Source organism: Aedes aegypti, chromosome 3 (genome assembly GCF_002204515.2).
Source record: "Aedes aegypti strain LVP_AGWG chromosome 3, AaegL5.0 Primary Assembly, whole genome shotgun sequence".
Lineage (NCBI taxonomy): Eukaryota > Metazoa > Arthropoda > Insecta > Diptera > Culicidae > Aedes > Aedes aegypti.
This window is the reverse complement of record NC_035109.1, coordinates 147,194,485-147,207,148: the sequence shown is the minus strand read 5'-3', so window position 1 is coordinate 147,207,148 and position 12,664 is coordinate 147,194,485. Positions and strand designations below refer to the sequence as shown.

Genomic DNA, 12,664 nt, shown 5'->3' with positions numbered 1-12,664 from the left:
ATGGCGCCCTTCCATTTAAGCGCCTCTCAATCAAAACTGTACACATCTATTTAACATGGTGAGAGTTAACGCGAACTATATCATTAGAATTCATTAGAAAAGAATCGTAGGGTGCTAGAAATTTAGAACATATTTGATTATTGAGTTAATTCCTGCAGGACAAAACGCAAATTCTTTTTTCTATTAGGGCAGATTGCCAACTATTGCACAGACTAAAAACGTGCCAATTATTGAACAACCCGTGTATTCCTTATGGATGTGCAATAATTGAAGTGTTTTTAGTCTATGCTATATTTTGCTATCTATCCTAAATGTTATTTGAAAAATTCCCAAGAATATTACAATTTATATAATAAGAAACAAATATGAAAAATCGGTGTTCTAACAATTTTTTGGTGGCAATTTTAGTAAAATGTTTATTTAAAGAAAAATTCTTCTAAACATTTTAAAAATATTGATTAAAAAAATAAAAGCTTCTTTATCCGATATTTATATCATATGACACTAATAGTACAACCTTGAAAAAAACCAAAGCCATACGCTTATGTGTTACACTTTTCACCACACTGCTGCCGTATAAGGCTTGCGAGCTTTTCTTAACAGAGTTGTACAAAATACAACAGCACGACTACTGAAGTGTTAAAAACGTAAATAAAAAAAATCATTTTTCATAAAAAAAAAATTAGTGCTAAAAAGATTTTTTTTCAATTCACGTTGTCTTGGCCAAGACATTTTCATAAAGTATCATTTAAAAAAGTAATTTTAAATGAATTTTTAAGGAAAGGTACGATGGGTTACGTCATCTATAGCTTTCTGAAAACCAAAAATGAGTATATCAATCCTACTGATTCAATTTTTTTTGTAAAATCAAATGGCTATCAGCTAGCGTACAATATTTTTAAGTGTTATTAAAAATGTACCACTGATTTGGGAAGAATAATTCGCAGAATGCTGTGCGGATTTGTTAATTTCTTAGAAAACCACACCCTGGATTAAATATGTCATCAAGATGGTTTAAAAAGTTCAAAAGTGTCGGTGAACCGCAAAGCGTTCTATCATAACCACACATAGTTTATATAGAACACCTTGATTATTTGAGAATCTCGACATTTTTTTGGTTGAATCCAGTCAAATACTATGTTAGATTCATGCTCAGTATTTCATGAAAATTTCTTTCAGGATCCATATTGTGATTCATAGAGATTGTGTTTGAATTCAATATGTATTTTCAAACTTTACCATTTGTGTCACGCGTGTTGGCGCCCCCTTAAGGCTTGCGCCCTTGGCGGGTGCCAACCTGGCCAACCGCACGCTACGGCACTGGTTGTGGGTCACTCCTATCCGCCCTTGACGAATCTTTTCCAATTGTTTTACAAATACTCATAAAAGGCACCGTGGGGTTGTTTTGCCTCAAGAGTGCATATTACCCCAGAATGCCTTACGTCTTATTCAATTTGTTTTTCCTCAACTTGGGTGAGATGTCATTCTCCTCCAAGTTTAAGATTGCAACTTGTGAACTGAACTCTGCATCGTTGCTTGCGTATAGCAATAAACTACTCGGGGAATATTTAAGTCAAAGAAACCAAGACTTGTGGTTGCTAGAGCTATGACATATATTACTTAGTACGATCCGAGGGATCAAAGCAACCCGATCTAGCAGAAGGACGAAAAAGTGTTAAACCTTTTTGGTTACTGTCAAAATCTAACTACAAACATCTGAAGGTGGCTATCACCGCTAGCAGAGAAGTGAATAAGTGCTTACATTTAGGATGTACTTTTTTCAGCACGAACTGTTTCTTGAGCTACTACTCAAAAGCTAATTATGTGTATATCAATGATGGTGTAACTTTCTTCATGAATAAGCTGAATAAGTTCGTTGAAATTCATTATAAATCCATGCTAACAGTAGTTCACTTTTGTTTTCAATTTCGGGCGAACGGCATTCGGCCAAATGATCCGGAACCGAAAATGCTGAACATATTATCAGAAGCAACTATGGCTCTAAAATCAATAAATCGAGACGAAAACCTCATGTCCGCCTAAACTAGCTTCCTGAACCAGTGTGCAGTGCTTGATCGGGTTCGTTTTTAATTTCAAATTAAGAAATATTGCGTCACTGATTGACACCCTAGCTCATCTTCTGTTATCCTGTTTAGTCATGATATTTATCTAGAGATTTACCCTTCTTTTAAACATAAGGTATTCTTTCGAGGGTTATTGCTATAGCGATTCGACGCGTTATTTTATTATATAGGAATTTGCCCTTCTTTCTAACATGACTTTTTCTTTTGCGTAATATTTATTACAACAGTTTTTTCACATAGAAGAAGGAGTATCTGAATAAAATATAAAATACCAATAAATCATAAATACTAAATAACCCTTACTTTTCAGATGGTTTGATATTATGCCAAATGTCCGACATGCCAAATGACCTTTACTTCACATATGGTTTGATATTATGCCAATTGATTCTTACTTTACATATGGCTTGATATTATGCCAAATGTCCGTTATGCCAAATGACCCTTTATTTTCACATTGTTCAAAATTATGCCAAATGACCGTTATGCCAAATGGCTGTTATGCCAAATGTCCTTTATGCCAAATGGCGTTATGCCAAATGACCTTATGCCAAATGACCCAGACCCGTTTTAGGTATATTTTCAATGTTGTTTTTTTCAGGAATTGATTCAAGAGTTTGTAAAAAAAAATTTTTAAGAAGTTTGTTGAGATTTCCTCAAGCTATTTCAGGTGATTTTTTATTCCTTGTCATAAAATTGCCATGAATTCCAAAAAGAATTTCTTTAAAGCTTCTTACTGAACAAAATTCAACTTAGGATTTTTGCTCATTTTTTTTAAAGATATCTTAAAACAAACTCTGCGAAATTCGTCAAGTAATTCATCCTGAAATACCTTCTAGTATTTCAGGAACTGCACTATGGATTTGTTCAGCCTATTTTTTTAAGAATGTTCTTTGCAGAAATCTATGGAATCTAAAATTCAATAGTTTGATAAATTTCTCTGCTCTATGGATTTGTTCAGCCTTTTTTTAAGAATGTTCTTTGCAGAAATCTATGGAATCTAAAATTCAATAGTTTGATAAATTTCTTTTTGAAAATGCAGTTGCATTTTTGATGATGTTCTCACAGATAAGGAGCCGGAAGGAAGCATTGAATGAAATCGTAAAAAGCTCTGAAATAATTCCTAATGCATCTTTGGAAGAATTTATGCTTGAATATTCGGAGGAATCCTGTGAAAAAATATTGAAGTACTTTCTAGAAAAATCACAAATTGATTTCCTGGAAAAATCAATGCTAGATGTTTTAGATAAAATTCAACAAAAGAAAACATCAAAAGACAAAACTTTGGACAAACTCTTGAATTATAGTTTGAATGAATTCTTGAAAATTCTCTGACTCCATAAGAGTTTTTGGAGATGTTTTTGAAAAGTTTTTAAGGCAACTGCACGAACAATTTGGATAGATTCTAAAATCTGATAAATTGATGAATTTCATGAAGAATCTCTAAAACAGTTTTCACAAAAGTTCTCAAATGTAACCCTGTATATTTTTTATATTATTATTCCTAGTTTACATTTAATCGAGAATTTTCGGAATACCTTTATAAAAAAACGAGGCGCTGCCTAGGACTCGCTAGAGAAATCCGAAATTCTCCAAAAACCGATTTGTGAAATCAATATTGGAGTGATTATTGATCGAAATTGGAAATCCAAGCAAAAATATTAAGAGACACATAAATTCTTTGGATTTTGGTTGAACTCTAAGAATTATTCAAACAGCGTGGATTGATATTAGGGGAGACTTTTACGGGGTCCAGTACAGTACTTATAATTATAATGCGAGTAGTTCAGAAGTGAATTCAGTGTTCAAATGCTCAACATGACGCAACTTTATATAAATATGAATGTTAAGACCAATTCTTGAAAAAATAGTCAACTGATTTGCTACAAAGATTACCATAGAGTAAGATGGGGCAAAAGTTCGACCTTAGTGGTATAATCAAAGTTTCCAGGAAAACAATAGCAGTTAAAACAAAACAAATACCATACAGTGAACCTTCAACATATTGGCTATGATTTTGCTGAACAAACTTGTGTCAAAATATTTACCCATTTTTAGTTATAACAGTTTCAAAATTGATTGTCTTATTCGAACTTTTGCCCCACCGGTGGGGCAAGAGTTCGAATCTAGTGTGGGGCAAAAGTTCGCTGGCTAAAACACAAAATATCGATCCTTTTATGACAGGCATACTTTACACCAGCCGTAAACTTAAGTTTGACGAAAAATACACACTAAATTCTCATTAAAAAATTGCCCAAAACCGGGTTGATTGTAATATACTCAAAAATAGCAGTTTTTTGCAAAACTAAGTGGATATGTAAAATTTTGGTGACAGTTTTCACACGATCAGACAAATTTAACTAAATTTGAAGATAATATGTGGATTTTAGCCTATTTGCAAATTTTTCCGTGATTTAATACATGGGTCGAACTTTTGCCCCGCTGATTCGAACTTTTGCCCCACTATGGGTCAAAAATTGTTTTCAAGAATTTATGCAAAAATTTATACACCTCAAAGCAACCTTACATAAAATATTGAAAAAGATTTTATCTTCAATTGGTTCCATGCAACGAAAGTTTGACCAAAAATAACAATATTCACGTCGAAAAACAACAAATAGCCATAACATTTCCAAATCCTAATCGATTTTTATGATATTTGGATTGAAAGTCTCTTACTTGAATAGCATTCGAACCACCATGACATTTATAAGATTTGTTTTGAATTGAGCAAGAAATCTTAAAAAGAAACTCTTACCCCACTCGAACTTTTGCCCCACTTTACTCTATCCTTTATTAATCTTTGTAGCAAACCAGTTGACTATTTTTTTGCCAGTCAGTCCTTCCTCCCCTTTGGCTACGCCCATTTATAAGCGGTATTCTGACATTGATTTTTGTGCAAAACTACAAGAGAACATACAGAAAAAGTTTCTGAAGAAGAACTCCCCCATTATATTGTCGTTTTAAATAATAAATTGAAGAACTGAATGTTGTTGAAATATTATAACAATTTCAACAACATTCAGTTTTTTACATTTATTCAATCATACCTAGTTGCTCAAATCAGCCGACAACATTTTCATTTTGTGTTGTAGAATTTCTATCGCTTGTAAATTGTTTTCGTGAAATCCCTTGAACCGTAGTTGAACCGATTTTGTTTTCTGTAACTCGTGGTTCGGTCGGGGTACGAGCAACCTTAGGGAAGATCGGATAACCAACCTCGGTGGGAACTTTGGGGAATGGTCCTCCAGAAATCTAGGATGGTGTCAGGCCCTGACAGCCAACCGTAAAAATACATCAGCACAGGAACGTCAACGAGAGAATAGATCATCATAGAAGATTTAAGGTGAAGATTAATCGAAGCCAAATCTAAAATCTTCAAGAGCACAAATCTGGAAAACCAAACATCCGTTTCAGCTGAAAACTTAATCGATTGGTCACTTGCTGGTGGTGACCAATCGATCCAGTTTTCAGCTGAAACGGATGTCTGGTTCTCCAGATTTGTACTCTTGAAAATTTGAGTTTTGGCTTCGATTCATCTTCACCTTTAATGCTCAGGTTGGCCAGGAGGAAGAGTTCTGACGACGACTGATGAACGACAACGGCTTACGAATTATTGATTTCGCCGCCTCCAAGAACATGGCCATTCGTATCATTTACGTTTAGCACAGCCTCCCGTATCGGTACACCTGGAGATCACCACAACAGACGGAATCACAAATCGACTACGTTTTGATCGATGGACGGCAGTTCTCCGATATAGCCGATGGTAAAACTGCGCCCAAAACTATTCGTCATCAGCAATGTACGGTATCGATGCCCGTGTCTAAGTATAACCTAGCGCGAATGACACAACCGACGTCGCCACCGCATACGCGCATCATTTCAAGGTAGCGTTGCCAGAAGTACCATGGAGTACCATAAACGCAGCTATCAACAACGCAGCCGGGAGCATCGTGTCGGGTCGTGGAAAGGTGTAACGATTGGTTCCGGCACAAAAAGCGCTGCCTGGAAGAAGCGGATAATGGAGAAATGGAGCAGCTGTATCGTTCACAAGAAACGCGAAAGTTCTACGAGAAGCTTAACGCATCCCGAAAAGGCTTCGTGCAGTGAGTCGAAATGTGTAGGGATAAGGATGGAACCATCTTCTCGGACGGACGTGAGGTGATTGAAAGGTGGAAGCAAATGAGTTTGTGGGAAGTTATCCAGCTGGTTTCATCAACCGCCGCTCGACGACGGACCAAATATTCACTGCACGGCGAATTCTCCAGAAATGCCGTGAATATCAAGTCACAACGCATCAGCGTTCAGCGGCTAATGCTAGCATCGACCGCAAAGAGCTAACTCATGGACCAAGTACAGCTAAAATCATAGACAAGTACACTGCCCATAAATGCATGTCAGTCCCATGTTTGCTGGATTTCCTATTCACATGGGACAATTATGCGTTTATGGGCAGTACAGATTTCCCAAGAAGTTCACCCCAACAAACATTTTTGTTGAATAAGAGTTAAACAAATCACTCTCAAGCATACTCTCAAGCAACTGAAGAAACTATTATTCAGCTACTAATGTTACTTGGGACAAGAAGACTAATGAGAGCAACGATGGACGGTGTGCAGAATAACGTGAAGATTTCGGGCGATCATTCCAGTTCGTTTGAATCCCGTCGGGGATTCTGCAGGGTGATGGACTTTCGTGCAGGCTGTTCAACATCACGCTAGAAGATGTCATGCGGAGAGCCGGGTTCAATAACCAAGGTGAGATCCAGCCAATTTGTTCGCTTCTTGGATGATATGGATATTTTCGGCCGAAGATTTGGAACGGTGGCAGATCTGTACACCCGCCTGAAACGTGTAGCGACAACAGTCAATTTAGTGGTGAATGCGTTAAAAACAAAGTACATGTTGATAGGCGGAACCGAGCGCGATTGTTACGATAGACGGGGATACTTTGAGGTGGTTGATGAGTTCGTTTCTCTCGGGTCATTGTTAACGGCAGATAACAACGTCAGTCGTAAAACACGGAGACGTATCATCAGTGGAAGTCGCGCCTACTATGAGCTCCAGAAGAAGCTGCGATCGAGAAAGATTCATCCTCGCTCCAAATGTATTTACCATGTCCAAAACGCTAATAAGACCAGTGGACCTCTATTAACATAAAGCATGGACCATGCTAGAAAAGGACCTGCAAACACTTGGAGTGTTCGAACGACGGTGTGCAGGATAACCAGGTCCGTCACACTCGGGCTCAGATTGGGTACCACCTCTAGTACTGCATTTGGTCCCTCGGTAGTACAAAAGGTACCCAAGTTTGACAGATCGCAGTACACTTTGAACAGCATTCTAGATTACCTTATGAGCCATAAAATTTTGGGCAACTGCAAGGAACTTGGGAGTCTTTAATTTGTCTTTGGGATAACGGTGTGAGGCGGTGGAGAATGAACCACGAGCTCACTAGGCTCTACGGGGAACCCTATATCCAGATGGTGGCGAAAGGCGGAAGGATGCGTTGGGCAGGGCATGTTACAAGACTACCGAACAACAATCCCGCAAAGATGGTGTTCGCGTCGAATCCGGTTAGTACAAGTAGGCGTGGAGCACAGCGAGCGAGGTAGTTTGATCAGGTGCAACATGATCTGGAGAGCGTGGGCTAAACTCGAAGTTGAAGGGACAAAGCAATGGATCGAGTAAATTGGCGTAACATCGTTAACGATGTTTTATCAAACTAATTGATGTAACACCAAGTAAATAAATAATGAATAAATAAATAACTCAGTATCTCCAACTCAATGCAATGGTGTCTTCAATATTGAGTTATGGGGAGTTAACTTTATATTTTTGATGTTCCATAAGAAATCAGATTCAGAAGACCTGTTTAGAATATGAGTCTTCTCGGAAATAAATCTTTACAGTATTTTGAAGAGAGTCCTTTCGTTTTAATCAATTATTCGTTTTTATCTATTATTCTTGAATTTGTGTGATGGGATGAGAATGTGATGTAAAATGTTTTAAGAACGTAAATTTACAAAAGTATATAATGTCAATGGTAAAAGTCATACTTTTTTTTGGTTGAAATCAATGGTCTGGAATGTTTCTGGAAATCGACTGGAAGGTCAGCGAAAGTTAGGGAAATCCATTCTCTAAATTAGGTTTACACCCTTAAACAGACGTGATTTGCATTACAATGTAGCTGTTGCTATTTAGTTTTCTAATGAATGGTGCATTCTGGGTAACGGTTTTTCGGAAGAATGTTATAGGATCGTTATATTCAGTATCATCAATGTAATAGTTCAAATTCACTAACTTCTACCTTCTTTCAGACCCCAAGACATCGACTACAACGTACCACCAGAGTATTTGATCAACGTGTCAATAAGGGAAAAGCTGTCGAAGGTGACGTTGCAGAAATATAAGGATGATCTATTATTTTATTTATTTTACACGAATGTTGGTGATTTGATGCAGATAGCTGCCGCTGCGGAACTGTAAGTGGCCCCTTCCTTACCCCCTAAAAGAAAATCATGTTTAACCATCGGTTCGTTTCATTTTGCAGCCATAGTAGAGATTGGCGATATCATACGGAGGAGAAGGTGTGGATAACTCGTGTGCCGGGCATGACACCGTACGAAAAGAATGGCACAACGGAACGTGGCACGTATTACTACTTCGATGCGCAAAATTGGCGACGGGTGCCAAAAGAATTTCAAGTGGATACAGTGAAGTTTGATAAATGTCCAAATCCAAGTGCTTACGTTGCTGCGATGAGCGGACAGTCTGTATAATATTTATTAATTTGTAATTAAAAGAAAAAATGCAGAAAACAAGAAGCAGATGAAAGGAAAAAATTAAAATTTTCTGATTCAGTATAATGTTGGTCGTGTTTCATTTCATTTTTCTGGCTTCAAGTGCCCACTCGTTGTCCATCTTATCTATTTGCGAACCCATTGTCCACTGTGCCCTGACTGCTTTCGCTGTTGCGGTCAGCTTCTCGGAAGTGATGGATTTCCTCAATATATTCGACGCTGTTTGCGAGGATGATGCGAGACGTCATTCGATTGGTATCCACTAAAAAGTGTTGAAAGAAGTCATTTTAAGGAATAATGTTCGCTAACTAAAAATTACCACGCAACTCCAATGTTCTGTTTGTCATCTTCTGTATTTGATCTACAATTTTCCGAATGTTTCTGTCTGGTTTTTCCATTTTCTTTATCGTTATTACAACGCGCTGATATTCTTGAGCGTCTTGCAATGGCGTGGCACACGTGGTTATATTCTAACCTCAATGCTTGAAATGTGAAAACAAACTGTTGGTGACAGCTCTCTCAGCTCTATGTGGAGTTAATCAGGTAGTAGGGGAAGGGGTGGTAAAATGAACACCTTAAGGATATAATCCTGTTTCTGATAGAAAAATGAAGAAATTGTATAATTCTATCGCACAATATCAAAACTAGGGATGTTATCTGCAGCAACACGAATCCAGACTGAAGTAGTAAAGTTTTCACATATATTTATCTGTAGCAAAAAACAATGCAAATGTTCATTTTACCTGCACTATGTGGGTAAAATGAACAGCTGTTGGTGGTAAAATGAACATCATGCAAAAAACGTGAGCAAAACAAATATTTTTGAAAATTTTCATTGCATTCCCGAAAATATATCCATTAATTATTGTAACCCATTCAAAGAGAAATCTAAAGGTATCAGATTTTGCATCATACCATAACGATATTGACCTCACTGAAAAACCTCAAGACTCCCGAGCTAAAACTTACGTCAGTTCTAATTTTCAAACGTGGTTTTCTAAAATCTTAGTTTTCGTAGACAATTTCACTTCAATGACCTCCGTATCAACCCGAACACTTCGAATTATGCTCTAAATCATCCGTGCGTGATAAAAATTCAATCAAATTTGTTTTTTGCCGGTAAAAGGTACGGTGTTCATTTTACCACCCCTGTTCATTTTTCCACCACTTCCCCTAATCGGGGTCAAGTATTGCATTTTCATCTGACTGAAGAACAACACATTTTTTTTACTTTAGAGCAATTTCGATGGCCTTCGCGTGCTTTCAAACGTTTCAAACAAATGATTGGACTGCTGTCAGATCCCAGCCAAATATTTGACACCGTGTACACTTAAAATAATCCAAACGTCATTGCTACGTGAAAAATCACGTAGATCATTCCAAATTAATTTTACCTACACTTCACCTGACCAAGATAAAGATCACTAAGTCATTCATAACCACCAAATAGTGACTCGGTAATTGTTACTGAGGTTACCTATCGCACTTACGTGAAATTCACGTAGATGCCTAAGTTCATTTTGACATCTGCATATGGACCAATGCACGAGTTCACTAATTTGACTTTTGAGCGGTGCCGAATTCACTAGTTGCCATGGTCACATAAATAACACGGCACCGCCAAAACGTCAAATAGTGAACCCGTGCAAAGGTCCATTGTACGTACATTCGGTGTTGAACTCAAATTCTAAGATGGCGCCCGCTTGTTTTTTGAAGAACTTCAGAAGCTGCTGAATTTTGAGGCGAAGTAGGCCGTCATTGAAATTTATTTGTACGTGTCGTTGATGATTGTTGCTAAAGGCAGGTTTGCTACTGACAAGAAAAGGAATCGCCTATCTCGATGCGTGGAAAATTTCTTCCCAGAAATGGTCCAGAAAATCACATTTTTCTGATCGCAGTACGCAGTTCAGAAGAAATGTCATTTCAAATGGAGCTCTCTGTAGAAAATTTCTTGACCAATTCAGTCAAGGAATTTCTTTACTTTTCTTGAGCGGAACAGCATACTTAGCTTAAATCATGTCACAATTTCGAATTGAAGAAAACCAATTGGTATTGTATACTGATGCATCTGAAAAAGTATCAACATACTTTCTGCATGTCAGCGCATATAGAAATATTTTTCCGGATCAATATGATCTATGAGGACTGAGATTTTTCACTTTGAAATTACGAGCTGCTATGTCAACATAGTTGCCAAAACGTATGACGGGCTACTTGGCCTTAAACCCTGTGTAAGATTGATTTCAAGGTAAATATGCTTTGAATACCGAAGAATCTCTGCATTACTTCATTTTTTATACCTGATTTATAACCTCTATCAATTATAGCACGCGAAGGCTACAACAAGACAGACGATACTCATTTGGGAAACAGGATTCAAAATGCTCATATTGAATTTAAACATATGTATCACAATCCTTTAAGTTTGTTTATATTTTCTAATTGCGAATTAATTTTCTTCCAAAGCCTATTAGAAATAAGGTTGGTCTTTATTACAGTTCAATTTAATGCAAAACCATCTAGGTCTTATTGAAACGCTTCGTAAAGGCTACCGGAAAATCCACGTAGCTCTTACGTGTAGCGCCGGTGGAATGGAAGAAGTTCAAAAGTTCATGCGTTTATTCTGGGCTACCTAAGATTCACGTAAGAGCTACGTGGAAAGTGCGATGGAAAAAAACCACGTATGTTTTCACGTAACAATGACGTTTAGATTAAGGTACCGTGGGGCAAGTGGGTAATGGATTTCGCATAGTTGGGATTCTTCAAATTCTAGAGACCTTAAATTAAAACAAATGAGGTCGTATATATTTTTTTAGCTTGACTTCCTCCAAATATAAGCAGTATGCTGAATATATTTTTTGTATAAAATTGAAGAGAAAAGTACAGAAAAAGTTTTTGAAAAACGTCTCCTCACTTTTCACTTGCCCCATAAGTGGGGCAAGTGAAAAGTTTATTATTTTGAACAATAAATTCAAAAATGAACAGTTATATTCACCATTCCTAATACCTTTAACATTTGTTAAGGCGTCCCAATGAACAATAACATAAGTAGCATGTAAACAAAGGGATGGTACACAAATTATGCCACGCTAAATTTCAACTTTTTACGCATGAGTTTAGAACGTTAATTCACATATTCAGTTAAATATTCCAATTATTTTCACTTACCCCATTTACCCGCTTGCCCCGCGGTACCTTATTTTAAGTGTACTGAATCAAAAGCTTCCTTAATGTCCAAAAATACTGATCCCATTTATTCCTTTCGAGCCAGTTGAATTTCAATTGAAAGCAGCGCAAGACAGTTGCTCGTTCCCTTGCCTCTGCGGAAACCAAATTGAGTAGCTGAGAGAAAGCCATTAGATTCAACCCATTTATCAAGCCGATGGAGAATCATCTTCTCTAACAGCTTGCGCAAGCACGACAACTTCGCAATAGGACGGTACGAGTTGTAGTCGGACGCGGATTTTCCGGGCTTTTGGATGGCAATCACTCTCACTTGTCTCCAATCATCCGGAACAATGTTGTCTTCCAGGAACTGATTGTATAAGTTCAACAAGCGCCTCTTCGCGACGTCTGGGAGTTTTGAAGTTGAACTTAAGGTGATTATAAAACAAAGCCAAACTTTGAATTTTCAAGTGCACAAGACTAGAGAATCTGACAACAGTTCGCGTTGAAAACCAATCAAATTGCTTGCTTGCTGGTGGTGACCAATGAGATAAATTTTCAACGCGGAGCGCTGTTTCGTTCTCAAGTCTTGTGCTCATGAAAATTTGAG

At 37.4% G+C, this 12,664-nt stretch overlaps 1 protein-coding gene and 1 long non-coding RNA gene across 3 annotated transcripts in view; one reads left to right on the top strand and one right to left on the bottom strand.

Moving 5' to 3' along the window:
- LOC5575721 (regulator of gene activity) overlaps positions 1-8,955 on the top strand; it is a 72,139-nt gene extending 63,184 nt beyond the window's left edge. The window contains exons 7-8 of one of the 2 annotated variants that reach the window (XM_001655776.2): positions 8,407-8,571; positions 8,640-8,955. In XM_001655776.2, coding sequence (XP_001655826.2) covers positions 8,407-8,571; positions 8,640-8,868 — 394 coding nt within the window. In that variant the 3' untranslated portion in view covers positions 8,869-8,955. The remainder of the gene's footprint in view (positions 1-8,406; positions 8,572-8,639) is intronic. The other variant, XM_021854152.1, reaches the window with a different exon arrangement.
- Positions 8,938-9,494, bottom strand: LOC110679472. The gene is made up of 2 exons (XR_002502512.1): positions 9,209-9,494; positions 8,938-9,151 (listed from the first exon to the last, which is right to left on the bottom strand). It is a non-coding gene; the product is annotated as an uncharacterized LOC110679472 (long non-coding RNA).
- Positions 9,495-12,664: the final 3,170 nt, after the last annotated feature.